At 40.6% G+C, this 12,182-nt stretch overlaps 1 protein-coding gene across 1 annotated transcript; it reads right to left on the bottom strand.

Annotated features, from left to right (window-relative positions):
• Positions 1 to 550: 550 nt before the first annotated feature.
• On the bottom strand, positions 551 to 11,613 carry LOC149207107 (ABC transporter B family member 15-like). The gene is made up of 9 exons (XM_089397929.1): positions 11,314 to 11,613; positions 11,173 to 11,227; positions 10,893 to 11,071; positions 10,288 to 10,745; positions 10,076 to 10,164; positions 3,090 to 3,541; positions 2,151 to 3,020; positions 1,059 to 2,056; positions 551 to 917 (listed from the first exon to the last, which is right to left on the bottom strand). Exons 1-9 carry the CDS (start codon positions 11,611 to 11,613, stop codon positions 551 to 553), a joined length of 3,768 nt encoding a protein of 1,255 aa, XP_089254055.1.
• Between the last annotated feature and the right edge of the window lie 569 nt (positions 11,614 to 12,182).

The raw sequence follows: 12,182 nt of genomic DNA, 5'->3' as shown, positions 1-12,182 counted from the left end.
GGATTTCAAAGATTAATTGTCTACGTGGATTTCAAAGATTAAGTGAAAGGAGACGGCCATAATCAAGAGAGAAGATGATTCAACGACAGCAATTAGGTGTCATCGACGGAGATAAGGACGCCGATTTTGATGAAATAGATTGAAGGTGACCAGGACATTAAAAAGAAAAAGACTAAGTTGACAAAGACGTTAATGTGTGATAAAGTATAATTTATTTTAAAATTAAGAGACTATTGAGCAAATATATTCCATTGTTTTCACTTGAAATTCCGAGTCATGTCGAGATTCCGTGCAAGAAGCTAACTAATTTTATTATAATTTGGTTGATTCGTTACAACATATAATTATGACATCAACGTTAAACGGTCAAACGTCATACAGATGACAGTACAAATTCCAAATTTGGCCGACGACATTTTGAATGATTTAGGGCGTGGACAAATAACGAAATGAAATTCAACTTCAAAATTTGGCTGAAGGCATTTGGAAAGATTTAGGACATGGATCACGCCAGAATACTTTTGACCCTTTGAATTAGGGAGGTGAGAATCTAGTGGTAGCCTAGCTGGATACTGACGAGAGAGTAATATGGATTGCCTTTTCCTTTGCTCATCAGATACGAATGACTTCCCTGCTCAATCACTTTCCCATCTTCAATCACAGTAATCGAATCAGCATTTTGAATGGTTGTCAGTCTATGAGCTATCACAATACTCGTTCTTCCCACCATTATTCTGTCCAGGGCCTCTTGAACCATCTTCTCCGATTGGCTGTCCAACGCACTGGTGGCCTCGTCCAGCAGTAATATGCTCGGATTATTTATGATTGCCCTGGCTATAGCAATGCGTTGCTTTTGCCCTCCCGATAATTGCACTCCTCTGTCTCCACAATTTGTTTCGTATACTTTCTCCAAAGAGCTACACAAATCCAAGTTAAATTCACTGCCATATTCAGTCCGTCCTAATTTATTCCAGAAACAATCTGCTTAACCACAGCTGATTGAATATATGTATTATTGCATAAACATTCTGTTTCAATTGGAAAATTGCAGTATTTACCTAATGAAGTCATGAGCATTCGCAGCCTTTGCAGCTTCGATAATCTCTACCTCGCTTGCATTCTCTTTTCCGTAGAGAATGTTGTCTCGAATGCTTCCTCCAAACAGCGTGGGCTCTTGACCTACCAGAGCTATGTGGTTCCTCAAACTCTTCAAATTGAACCTCCTGATGTCGCTGCCATCGATTTTCACCGATCCTTTTAGGGGATCGTAAAACCTTTCAATTAATCCAATGATAGTCGATTTTCCGGATCCACTTTGTCCTACCAGAGCCATGCTTTTGCCTGCGTTTATGCTCAAGCAGAAGTTCTTGAAGATCATAACACCTGGACGAGATGGATAAGCGAAGTCCACGTTTCTCAGGTCCACGTTTCCTTCTATCTTATCCGCTTTCTCGCCTCTCTCATCCTCTGGGTTTATGCGGCTTTCTCTGTCCAGTATGCCAAACACAGATTTGACTGCATCGGATCCTTTAGCAATGTCGCTGCTCATAGTTCCTGCTTCTGCTATACCTTTTCCTGTGGTTATCAGAATGAAGAAAATTTGGAAAAAATCTTTGGATGTGATTTGTCCTTTTGATACAAGATGTCCTCCATACCAAAAGTTCAAAGCCGTATTACATAGCGTGATGCATTGCGATGTTCCAAGAGCAAATCCCGCAAACAAAGATTGTTTGATAATCTCTCTGCGAGGTTCTTCTTGACTCTTTTCGAAGAGAGAGAGGATCTTCTCCTGTAAAGAGAAGGCACTAATAGTGCGATGATTAGCCACAGCCTCTGCTGCGAGTTGACTACCTTGATCTTGAGCTTTTATAGCCTTTTGAGACATGGCCTTGAGGAGAACCCTTTTAGTGTAGAAACATAATACAATAATGGGTTGCACTACGATTATTACAACTGCAAGACGCCATGCTATTATCAAAGCCATCGAGAAGGCTATTACAACAGCTGCCGAAGTTTCTACAAGTAACGATATACGATCTCCGACCAGAGATCTCACCTGTATCACAAATTGCATATTCGAATAATTAGAATACTGTAACACAATTCACAATTTTATTGGAAATATTAAAACTTTAAGGTCAGATACTTGCCACATTAGCATCTGTTGCTAGTCTGGAGCAAACAGCTCCACTAGAATTCTCCTCATTATCGAACCACCCAATCTCAAATGTAAGGATTTTGGACAGCATCCGCTCTCGAACCCTTTTAGTAAGATATTCCCCCATAGCTGCAAAATTGTAATGCTGTAACATGTTTGCTGAAAACGATATTACTCCCACAGCCACAAACATGAAGGAGTAATATTCGATACTGGATTTGATCTGGTCATGGTCCTGAAGGAAAAATACAGATACAACTGCCCCAAGGAATAAGGGAAAAACAGGTTGAACGGCTCCGGAGCCTAAGGCTCCTGAACAACCCAATAGAGCATGCCTCCATTCTGGGGCATTTAAAAGAAACAGTTGACGGAATGAAGCGGCGGAAGGGAGCTTGTCTTCATGTACCAGTTCTGGATGGGTTGATACAGACGCGTTCAAACTCGATCTACAATATATGCTAGAACTCCTTGTTACCAAAGACTGGTCTAGCATAGTAGTGCCTTCGAATCTATCATCTGGCTTATCTGCCGCAGCCTGTTGTAGTTTCACCAAAGCAGCGTATGCTCCATTGGGTTTACAGATCAGATCTTCATGCAGCATACTTGTCTCGATCACATGACCACTTTGAACCACCGCAATCATGTCTGCGTTGCGGATGGTGGAGAGGCAATGAGCTACTACAATAGTTGTGCGTCCAACTGAAGCTTTGTCTAGAGCATCCTGAACGATTCTCTCTGACTCTGCATCTAGAGCACTTGTGGCCTCGTCTAGAAGAAGTAGACGAGGACCCTTGAGCATAACTCTTGCAATAGCTATACGTTGCTTTTGCCCTCCCGACAACTGGAGTCCGCGCTCGCCCACCTGAAGAAAGTAAACTCAAATTGACTACACTTTAGAAATGAAGAATGAGAGTAAAAACCTAAATATTACCTGTGTGTCATAACCATCTGGTAGTTGACTAATGAAATCGTGAGCGTTTGAAGATTTGGCGGCAGCAATAACCTGATCCATGCTGGCTCCCTCTTTTCCGAACAAGATGTTCTCCTTGATCGATGTAGCGAAGAGTGCAGGTTCTTGACTTACTAGTCCAATTTGGGAACGCAACCATTTCAATTGTAGCGTTTTAGTGTTCACTCCATCCAGCAAAATCTCTCCAGCCAGGGGATCGTAGAACCTCTCTATCAACGCCACAACCGTAGACTTGCCGGACCCGCTTCTCCCCACCAGCGCAACAGTCTTGTTTGCGGGAATGGTTAGACAGAAATTGCGAAATATCTTGGATTCTGGTCGAGATGGATATGCAAACCCAACGTTTCTAAATTCAACTTTACCGCTGACTTCTTTCAATATTACTCCTTTTGCATCTTCCCAATCAATAATCGTGTTGAAATCGTAATTTCAACGCTGCTTACGTACGCAGCCCAAAACCACCAGCATGAAAACCACAAAACCGGCCAGAGCTCATCGCACTGCCTTCCCACGAAAAGTTGTTTCCGTATGTTTTGCTCCGATGCGTTTTGGTGAAGGCACGTGGCTCTCGCCTGACGTAAGCAACTTTGACCCATCGGGAGCTATCGTTCACTCATGTGAGGGCTTCCGATATCTTTCTCCACCGTATGATCAGCTCCCGTGTCCTCCATCGTCGATCTCCTAAAGGTGCACGGGCCTGCATCAAATTAAAACCATTGCGTGGAAGTGAAACAATTTTGGGTTGACCGCACATTTTGTTATTAAGGCAATTAATAAAATGTCATAGTGGTAGGTAGAATTCTTAAGTTTCTTTTGTTGTTTCTTACGGCACGTAAAAACTATTTGTCTTTGCTTTGGGAGTCGTTGTTTTAAAAAAAACACATGTTTTGTTTTGGGTTCATATAATATATAACCGTGAAACAAAAACAAAAGTTTTGGCTGCAGCGGAAAAAGGGGTTGACTTCCATGAAAGCTATTGTGATGCACAGCAGTGCATAATGCATAAATGAAAAACGTGGGAGCCCATATAAAAATATGTAAGTTTTTTTTTACTGATGGTGAAGTAAAGTGAAATACGAAAATGGTGGAGCGCAAGTTTTTTGTTGACCTTTGTTTTATTTGCAAGATGAAAATGCACAGCAGTGCGGGGAGTATGTAATTTGTTTTATAACAGTATGAGGTAAATTTTATTTTACAGCAGTGAATGAAGATTTTACACAGCAGTGTAAAAATCATTTTGTAAAAGAGGCAGAGTATTTGTTTTTGGTAAATCCCTCTCAGTAAAAGAGGATGTATCAGTTTTTGTTTTAATGAATAGAAATCTTTTATGGTGGTGAAATACTCTGTTACTCAGTGAAATTTTTTTAAGTCTTCCTGTGCACAAGAGGATCCTGTGGAGGTAAAACAGAGCATTGCCTCTGTGTGTTTGAATGTTTGGTTTTTGGTATTTTCCCGTTGAAAAATATCCAACAGTGGTATCAGAGCAGGCTTAGGCTCTTTGAAGGTGACAAAGAAGCTGAAAGAAGGACCTGTTGCAACAGTAAAACTTCTCAAGCAAAGTGAAGGCTCAGTCAAGAGAATACTCAGGTATTTCACAAAGTTTTTTTGTGTTGCTGAAGAAACAGTCAGCTGTTTAAACACACAGTCAAGGATTTAGTGGCATAGATCAGAATACAAGGAATGGTTAGCACAAGCACTGGTATGGGTTTGTTTAACACCCAGCTCCCACAGTTTAATGGGAAGAACTATGATTATTGGTCAATAACTATGACAGCCCTGCTTGCCTCCCAAGACTTATGGGAAATAGTTGAAGATGGATTTGAAGAACCAGCGGATGAAACTGAGTTCAATGCATTAACTCAAGGAGAGAAGGATCTGCTTAAGAACAATAGGAAGAAGGATTCAAAAGCCCGAGTGTTGTTGTATCTAGCAGTAGACCAGAGTATGTTTCCAAGGTTAGCAGCAGCTAAGACAGCCAATGAAGCATGGCAAACCCTCAAGACAGCCTATCAAGGCATGGAGAGAGTGAAGACAGCAAAACTTCAATTGCTGAGAAAGGATTTTGAGAACTTGAACATGAAGGAGTCAGATAACATTGACTCATTCTTCACTCATGTGATTGGTGTAATCACACAAATGAGAACTCATGGAGAAACCATTGAAGATAGGAGGATTGTGGAGAAAATATTGAGGGTCTTACCCTCAAAGTTTGATGCCATTGTCACCACCATTGAAGAGACAAAGGATCTCTCAAGATTTTCAGTTGATGAGCTACATGCATCACTGATAACACATGAGCAGAGGTTGAGTAGAAATGAAAACTCATCTCTAGAGCAAGCCTTCAAGACCCAGATGTCCTTTGGAAGAGGAAGAGGTCAAGGCAGAGGAAACAAGAGAGGAAGAGGCAAAAGCCAGAACAGAGGAGGAAGGAACAGCTCAGCAAATGCACAAGGAAGAGGCAGCAATCCAAATCAGAACCAAGGCCAAGGCAGCAGCCAACAAGGAGGACAATATCATGCTCAAGGACAAAGGTATGATAAATCTAATGTTCAATGCTATTATTGCAAAAAGTATGGACATTATGCAAGTGATTGTAGAAAGAAACAGCATGATATGAACACTAGACAAAATGCAAATGTTACTAGAGAAAACAACAGTCAAAGTAATGTGTTGTTAGCCTGTAACATGGCTGAAACAAACAGTGAGGAAATTTGGTTTTTAGACTCAGGTTGCAGCAACCATATGACAGGAAACATAGCCTTCTTTTCTGCCTTAGATCAGAATATGAAATCAGAGGTCACACTAGGAACTGATAGTAAAGTGTCTGTTATGGGAAAAGGGGAAGTAAAAATATTTACAAAGCAAGGAGAAAGGAAAACCATAGCAGATGTCTACTATGTCCCCGGAATGAGATGTAACCTATTGAGTGTTGGACAACTTATCCAAAAGGGTTACAATGTTTATTTTGTAAATGATGTGTGCACCATCATGGACATACCACCCAGCAAAAGATGCATTGCTGAAGTGAAGATGACAAGGAACAGGATGTTCCCTCTCAGGATCCGGGCAGATTTGAAAAACAAAGGAGAAATTGCAGCAGTTACCCAAGAGGCTTTCCGAAGCGTGCCAAAGGATGAGAATTGGTTGTGGCACTTGAGATTTGGACATCTCAATTTTGGAGGTCTGAATTTGTTGAGTAGGAAAGGAATGGTGAAAGGATTGCCATTGATAGAGAAGCCGGACAGCCTTTGTGAAGGCTGCATATTGGGAAAACAACATAGAGAAAGTTTTCCATCAGGGAAAAGCATAAGGGCAAAGACACCCTTAGAGATTATCCACTCAGATTTGTGTGGACCAATGCAAGCTCCATCATTAGCTGGCAGCCTATATTTCTTGACATTCATTGATGATTTTACAAGAAAGACTTGGATATATTTCCTTAAAAACAAAAGTGAAGTGTTTGAGAAATTCCAAAATTTCAAAGCACTTGTGGAGAACCAAAGCGGGCTGCATATAAAAGTTTTGAGAACTGATAGAGGAGGTGAGTATATCTCCAAGGAATTCCTAAGATTTTGTAGAGAAAATGGAATTCATAAACAGTTTACAACTCGGTACACCCCACAGCAAAATGGAGTTGCTGAAAGGAAGAACAGGACCATCATGGATATGGCGAGGAGCATGTTGAAGGCAAAGCATTTGCCAAATGAGTATTGGGCTGAAGCTGTACATTGTGCAGTTTATATACTGAACAGGTGTCCTACAAAAGCAGTCATGAACAAAGTGCCAGAAGAGGCATGGAGTGGGAGAAAGCAAGGAGTCACCCACATGAGAGTTTTTGGATGTGTGGCCTATGCACACATTCCAGATCAGCTAAGGAGGAAGTTGGACAGCAAAGGGGAGAAATGTCTCTTCATTGGATACAGTGAGGAATCCAAGGCATACAGGTTGTATATCCCATCCACCAAGAAGTTTTTTGTCAGCAGAGATGTTCAGTTCATTGAAGAGGAAGCTTGGGATGGAAGCATAGAGAAAACAGTGAATGTCAAAAACTGTTTGTCTCATGATGAAGATGATGAGGAGGTGGCTGAAATACATCCCCAAACAGCAGCGCCAACACAAGGACAGCAAGGGACACCATTGAGGACAACACAAGGACAGCAAGGTACACCATTAAGGATCAATGAGAGTGCTTCTCCAAGCACACCACAAGGAGGAAATTCAAGTGCATCTTCAAGCACTTGCACACCAAGTGAATGAGGTAAGAAGTTTAGAAATCTAAGTGACATTTATGATGAAGGAATGAATTCCTTATTTGCCTTGTTTTGTCATGTTGATGATCCTATTCATTTCGAAGATGCAATCAAAGATAGGAAATGGATAGAAGCTATGGATGAGGAGATGAATGCCATAGAGAGAAACAAGACATGGGACTTGGTTGAGCTACCGAAAGGCAAAGAAGTCATTGGTGTGAAATGGGTCTACAAGACCAAGAGCAATGCTGAAGGCAAGATAGAAAGGCACAAGGCAAGGCTGGTTGTCAAAGGGAACAAGCAGCAGTATGGGAGAGATTATGAGGAGACTTTCGCACCGGTTGCAAGAATGGAAACCGTGAGAACAGTGTTGTCCATAGCAGCACAAAACAAATGGAAAGTCTACCAAATGGACGTGAAGTCAGCATTCCTAAATAGAGTGTTAATGGAAGAGGTCTATGTGGAACAGCCTCTCGGATATGAGAAGAAAGGTGAAGAGCACAAAGTGTGCAAGTTGAAGAAAGCTCTTTATGGGCTGAAGCAAGCGCCAAGAGCATGGTACAGCAGGATAGATTCTTATCTACTGGATAATGAATTCGACAAATGTGAAGGAGAACCCACAGTCTACATCAAGGAAAAGGATGGTAAAATTTTAATTGTTGTCTTGTATGTAGATGATGTTATTTTCACTGGAAATGATATTTATCTTATTGAGAATTTTAAATCAGTCATGAAGGATGAATTTGAAATGACTGACATGGGTTTGTTGAGATACTTCTTAGGCATAGAAGTAGATCAAAATGAAAAAGGAATTTTTATATCTCAAGCAAGATATGTAAATCAAGTTTTGGGCAGATTTAAGATGGAAGAATGCAAGGCAGCAATCACTCCCACAGTGATGGGACTAAAACTCAGCAGAGAGGACAGCAGCAAGGATTTTGATCCTAGCTTGTATAAAAGCATTGTGGGCAGCCTTATGTATTTAACAGCAACTAGGCCTGATTTAATCTATGCTGTTAGTTTGATTTCCAGGTTCATGGAGAGGCCAAAGGAGGCACATTGGCAGGCAGCAAAGAGAATTTTGAGGTATGTCAAAGGCACTAAAATGTTTGGAATTCTATATCATGCCTCAGAAAATTCAGATTTGGTTGGCTACACAGATAGCGATTGGGCTGGAAGTGTAGATGATCGGAAGAGCACTTCCGGTTATGTTTTTCATATGGGTTCAGGAGCCATTTCATGGGCTTCTAAGAAGCAGTCCATTGTAGCATTGTCTACAGCAGAGGCTGAATATGTGGCAGCTACAGCAGCAGCATGTCAAGCAGTTTGGATGAGAAGGATGTTGAGGAGCTTAGGCCAAGAGCAGGCAAAAGCGACAGTGATATTTTGTGACAATAGCTCAGCTATTGCATTGTCAAAGAATTCAGTGTTTCATAAGAGAACGAAGCACATTGATACGAGGTTTCATTACATCAGAGAATTGGTGAACAATGGAGAAATTATCTTAGAACATTGCAGGACTCAGGAACAGGTTGCAGACATCTTGACAAAGCCATTGGATCAGAAGAGCTTTGAATTTTTAAGAAAGTGTCTCGGTATGACCGAATGCCCAGCTGTTGAAATTAAAGGGGAGTGTTGAAATCGTAATTTCAACGCTGCTTACGTACGCAGCCCAAAACCACCAGCATGAAAACCACAAAACCGGCCAGAGCTCATCGCACCGCCTTCCCACGAAAAGTTGTTTCCGTATGTTTTGCTCCGATGCGTTTTGGTGAAGGCACGTGGCTCTCGCCTGACGTAAGCAACTTTGACCCATCGGGAGCTATCGTTCACTCATGTGAGGGCTTCCGATATCTTTCTCCACCGTATGATCAGCTCCCGTGTCCTCCGCCGTCGATCTCCTAAAGGTGCACGGGCCTGCATCAAATTAAAACCATTGCGTGGAAGTGAAACAATTTTGGGTTGACCGCACATTTTGTTATTAAGGCAATTAATAAAATGTCATAGTGGTAGGTAGAATTCTTAAGTTTCTTTTGTTGTTTCTTACGGCACGTAAAAACTATTTGTCTTTGCTTTGGGAATCGTTGTTTTAAAAAAAACACATGTTTTGTTTTGGGTTCATATAATATATAACCGTGAAACAAAAACAAAAGTTTTGGCTGCAGCGGAAAAAGGGGTTGACTTCCATGAAAGCTATTGTGATGCACAGCAGTGCATAATGCATAAATGAAAAACGTGGGAGCCCATATAAAAATATGTAAGTTTTTTTTTACTGATGGTGAAGTAAAGTGAAATACGAAAATGGTGGAGCGCAAGTTTTTTGTTGACCTTTGTTTTATTTGCAAGATGAAAATGCACAGCAGTGTGGGGAGTATGTAATTTGTTTTATAGCAGTATGAGGTAAATTTTATTTTACAGCAGTGAATGAAGATTTTACACAGCAGTGTAAAAATCATTTTGTAAAAGAGGCAGAGTATTTGTTTTTGGTAAATCCCTCTCAGTAAAAGAGGATGTATCAGTTTTTGTTTTAATGAATAGAAATCTTTTATGGTGGTGAAATACTCTGTTACTCAGTGAAATTTTTTTAAGTCTTCCTGTGCACAAGAGGATCCTGTGGAGGTAAAACAGAGCATTGCCTCTGTGTGTTTGAATGTTTGGTTTTTGGTATTTTCCCGTTGAAAAATATCCAACAAATCGGTTCGCTGTCAACCATCTCAAAGATGCGTTTACAAGCAACACGTGCTTCTGAAAAGTATCTGATATTCGGAAGCGCAGTCCCCAGAGCTCTGTAAACGCAACAGTGCTTTCAGAGATTTTGTTTGAACTTCAAAAGTGTGGTAAATTTCCCGTTGTAGGATCAATTATAGAAGTACATGAGAAAGAGAGATGAATAGAGCGAGAACGCTTACAAGCCACCCATAAGTATGCAACTTGAAGCCGCGAAAATCCTTCCTCCGCTAGCGCCATGATACATTACCAATCTGCTACCGTACCAAGAGTTGAATGCCCAGATACCGAAGGTCACTCCTCCGCTTCCTACTGCCAAGCCTTTGACAAGACCTTGTTTAAGCCCAAGCTTTACAGTCCCATTGAGCGCATCGGAGAACTTAGCCATTGTCCTCTCCTCTCCAACGAAGGCAAAGACTGTCCTAATGGATGAAAGAGCTTGCTCTGCAATATTACCGGCTATATTATATGCTTCGGTGAACTTGCGAGAAGTCCCCACCAGAATCCGTCCATACATTATGCCGGGAATGATCAGCATGATCACGAAAGGAAATGACGCTAATGCCAGTCTCCATGTCAAGTAGAATGCCACAAAATAACTACTGAAGAATAAAGAAGTATTCATGACGAAGTTGGGTAGCTGAGGATGGACATTCTCCCAAGAGAATTAGCAATATTAAAATTAGAAAACTTAGTAAAGAGTCCAAACGTTGATAAATTAGATGAACTTAATGAAGAGTCTGAACATTGATAAATTAAATGACAGAATAGAGTAATAAGATCACACCTTTTCTGCTAAAACGTCCTGTATAACGAGAGTATCATTAGTAACACTGGTAACCACTTCTGCTGTGGTAGTTCTTTGGGTGTCGAAGAATCCCTCGCCCTGCCTCAATACGGCTTTCAAATAATTTATACGCATCCGAGATGCCTGCCTTTCGCTGGTCCTCGCCCAACAGAACGCCTCTGATCAAAGAAAGCAAAGAAAAGCATTAGTCATAGATAAGATCATCAAAAACCATTTAACTATAGAAGGTGTGAAAGAAACAGGAAGATGTAATACCCACCGAGAAACGCAGCAAAAAACGCAGCGATTGATATATAGAGCAGACGTAAAGTATACTGCGCAAGTAACCATCACCGACACATTCATCAATATGTAATATGAATATTATGCAAAGTTTTGTTGTAAAGGAAATGATTATTACCGTGTTGATAATACGACGGAAATCTCCTGTGGATGCCGAACCAAAATTTCCTACTGTGTCTATCAAATTGCTTAATACAAGCAGGCGCATCAAAGGCATGGTCATTCCATCTGTAATGGCTCCTACAGTGCCGAATGCCATTAGCCACAGATCAAATGAATCGGCATACTTAAAAAGTTTCCATATTGAGATGCCTGAATCCTTCGGACGAACAGCCGTGTTGCTTTCCACACGATCATGCGGTTTAAGCAGGTCTGGTTGTTCTTCCAGATTTGACATCTGTATTTGTTCCCTTGCCATATTCTTCAGTGCAGGAAAAACACGGGAGTCCTTCACCTTTGTGGATCATTCAGCGAAACAATGTATTTATGTATAATAATTGCAATCTGCAACCAGAGGTCTTTCATCATCCCGGTCCTTAATCACTGATTCCTTAGGTCACATCTTGATATAAAAAAGTCCTATAGAATTAAAAATTGGATTCGAATTGACTTATTAATAAATCTGTAATGAATTACGTTGCGAAGACCTTTAATTATCCCGGCCGTAAATCAATGATTGTTCAGGTCACATGTCACATCTTAATAAAAAAGTCCTAGAAGATCATATTGGGGAGAAGGAGCACTTACTTGGTAATTAAAAAATATTTCAAATTGAGTTATGAATAAGCTTGTAATGAGAAAGTTGGTTTTTATTTTTTTAAGTGAACTAATTTAGAATATGGGAGATGGAGATTTTAATTGGCAATTAAAAAATGAATTCAAATTGAGTTATGAATAAACTTGTAATGAGGGAGTTGGTTTTATTTTTATTTTTTAGTGAACTAATTTAGAATATGGGAGATGGAGTCTTTAATGAGCAATTAAAAA

Source organism: Pinus tabuliformis, chromosome 1_2 (genome assembly GCF_031772625.1).
Source record: "Pinus tabuliformis cultivar Carrire ecotype Pingquan chromosome 1_2, CPIR1, whole genome shotgun sequence".
Taxonomy (NCBI): domain Eukaryota; kingdom Viridiplantae; phylum Streptophyta; class Pinopsida; order Pinales; family Pinaceae; genus Pinus; species Pinus tabuliformis.
Note: the sequence above shows the minus strand (reverse complement) of the source record. Positions and strands in the feature narration are given on the sequence as shown.

Coding starts and splice junctions, on each gene's coding strand:
- LOC149207107 (XM_089397929.1), bottom strand. CDS start 11,613: ATGGCAAGGGAACAAATACAGATGTCAAATCTGGAAGAACAACCAGAC. Junction 11,228..11,313: donor TCCGTCGTATTATCAACACG/GTAATAATCATT, acceptor TTACTTGCGCAG/TATACTTTACGTCTGCTCTA. Junction 2,057..2,150: donor TAGCAACAGATGCTAATGTG/GCAAGTATCTGA, acceptor TTTGTGATACAG/GTGAGATCTCTGGTCGGAGA.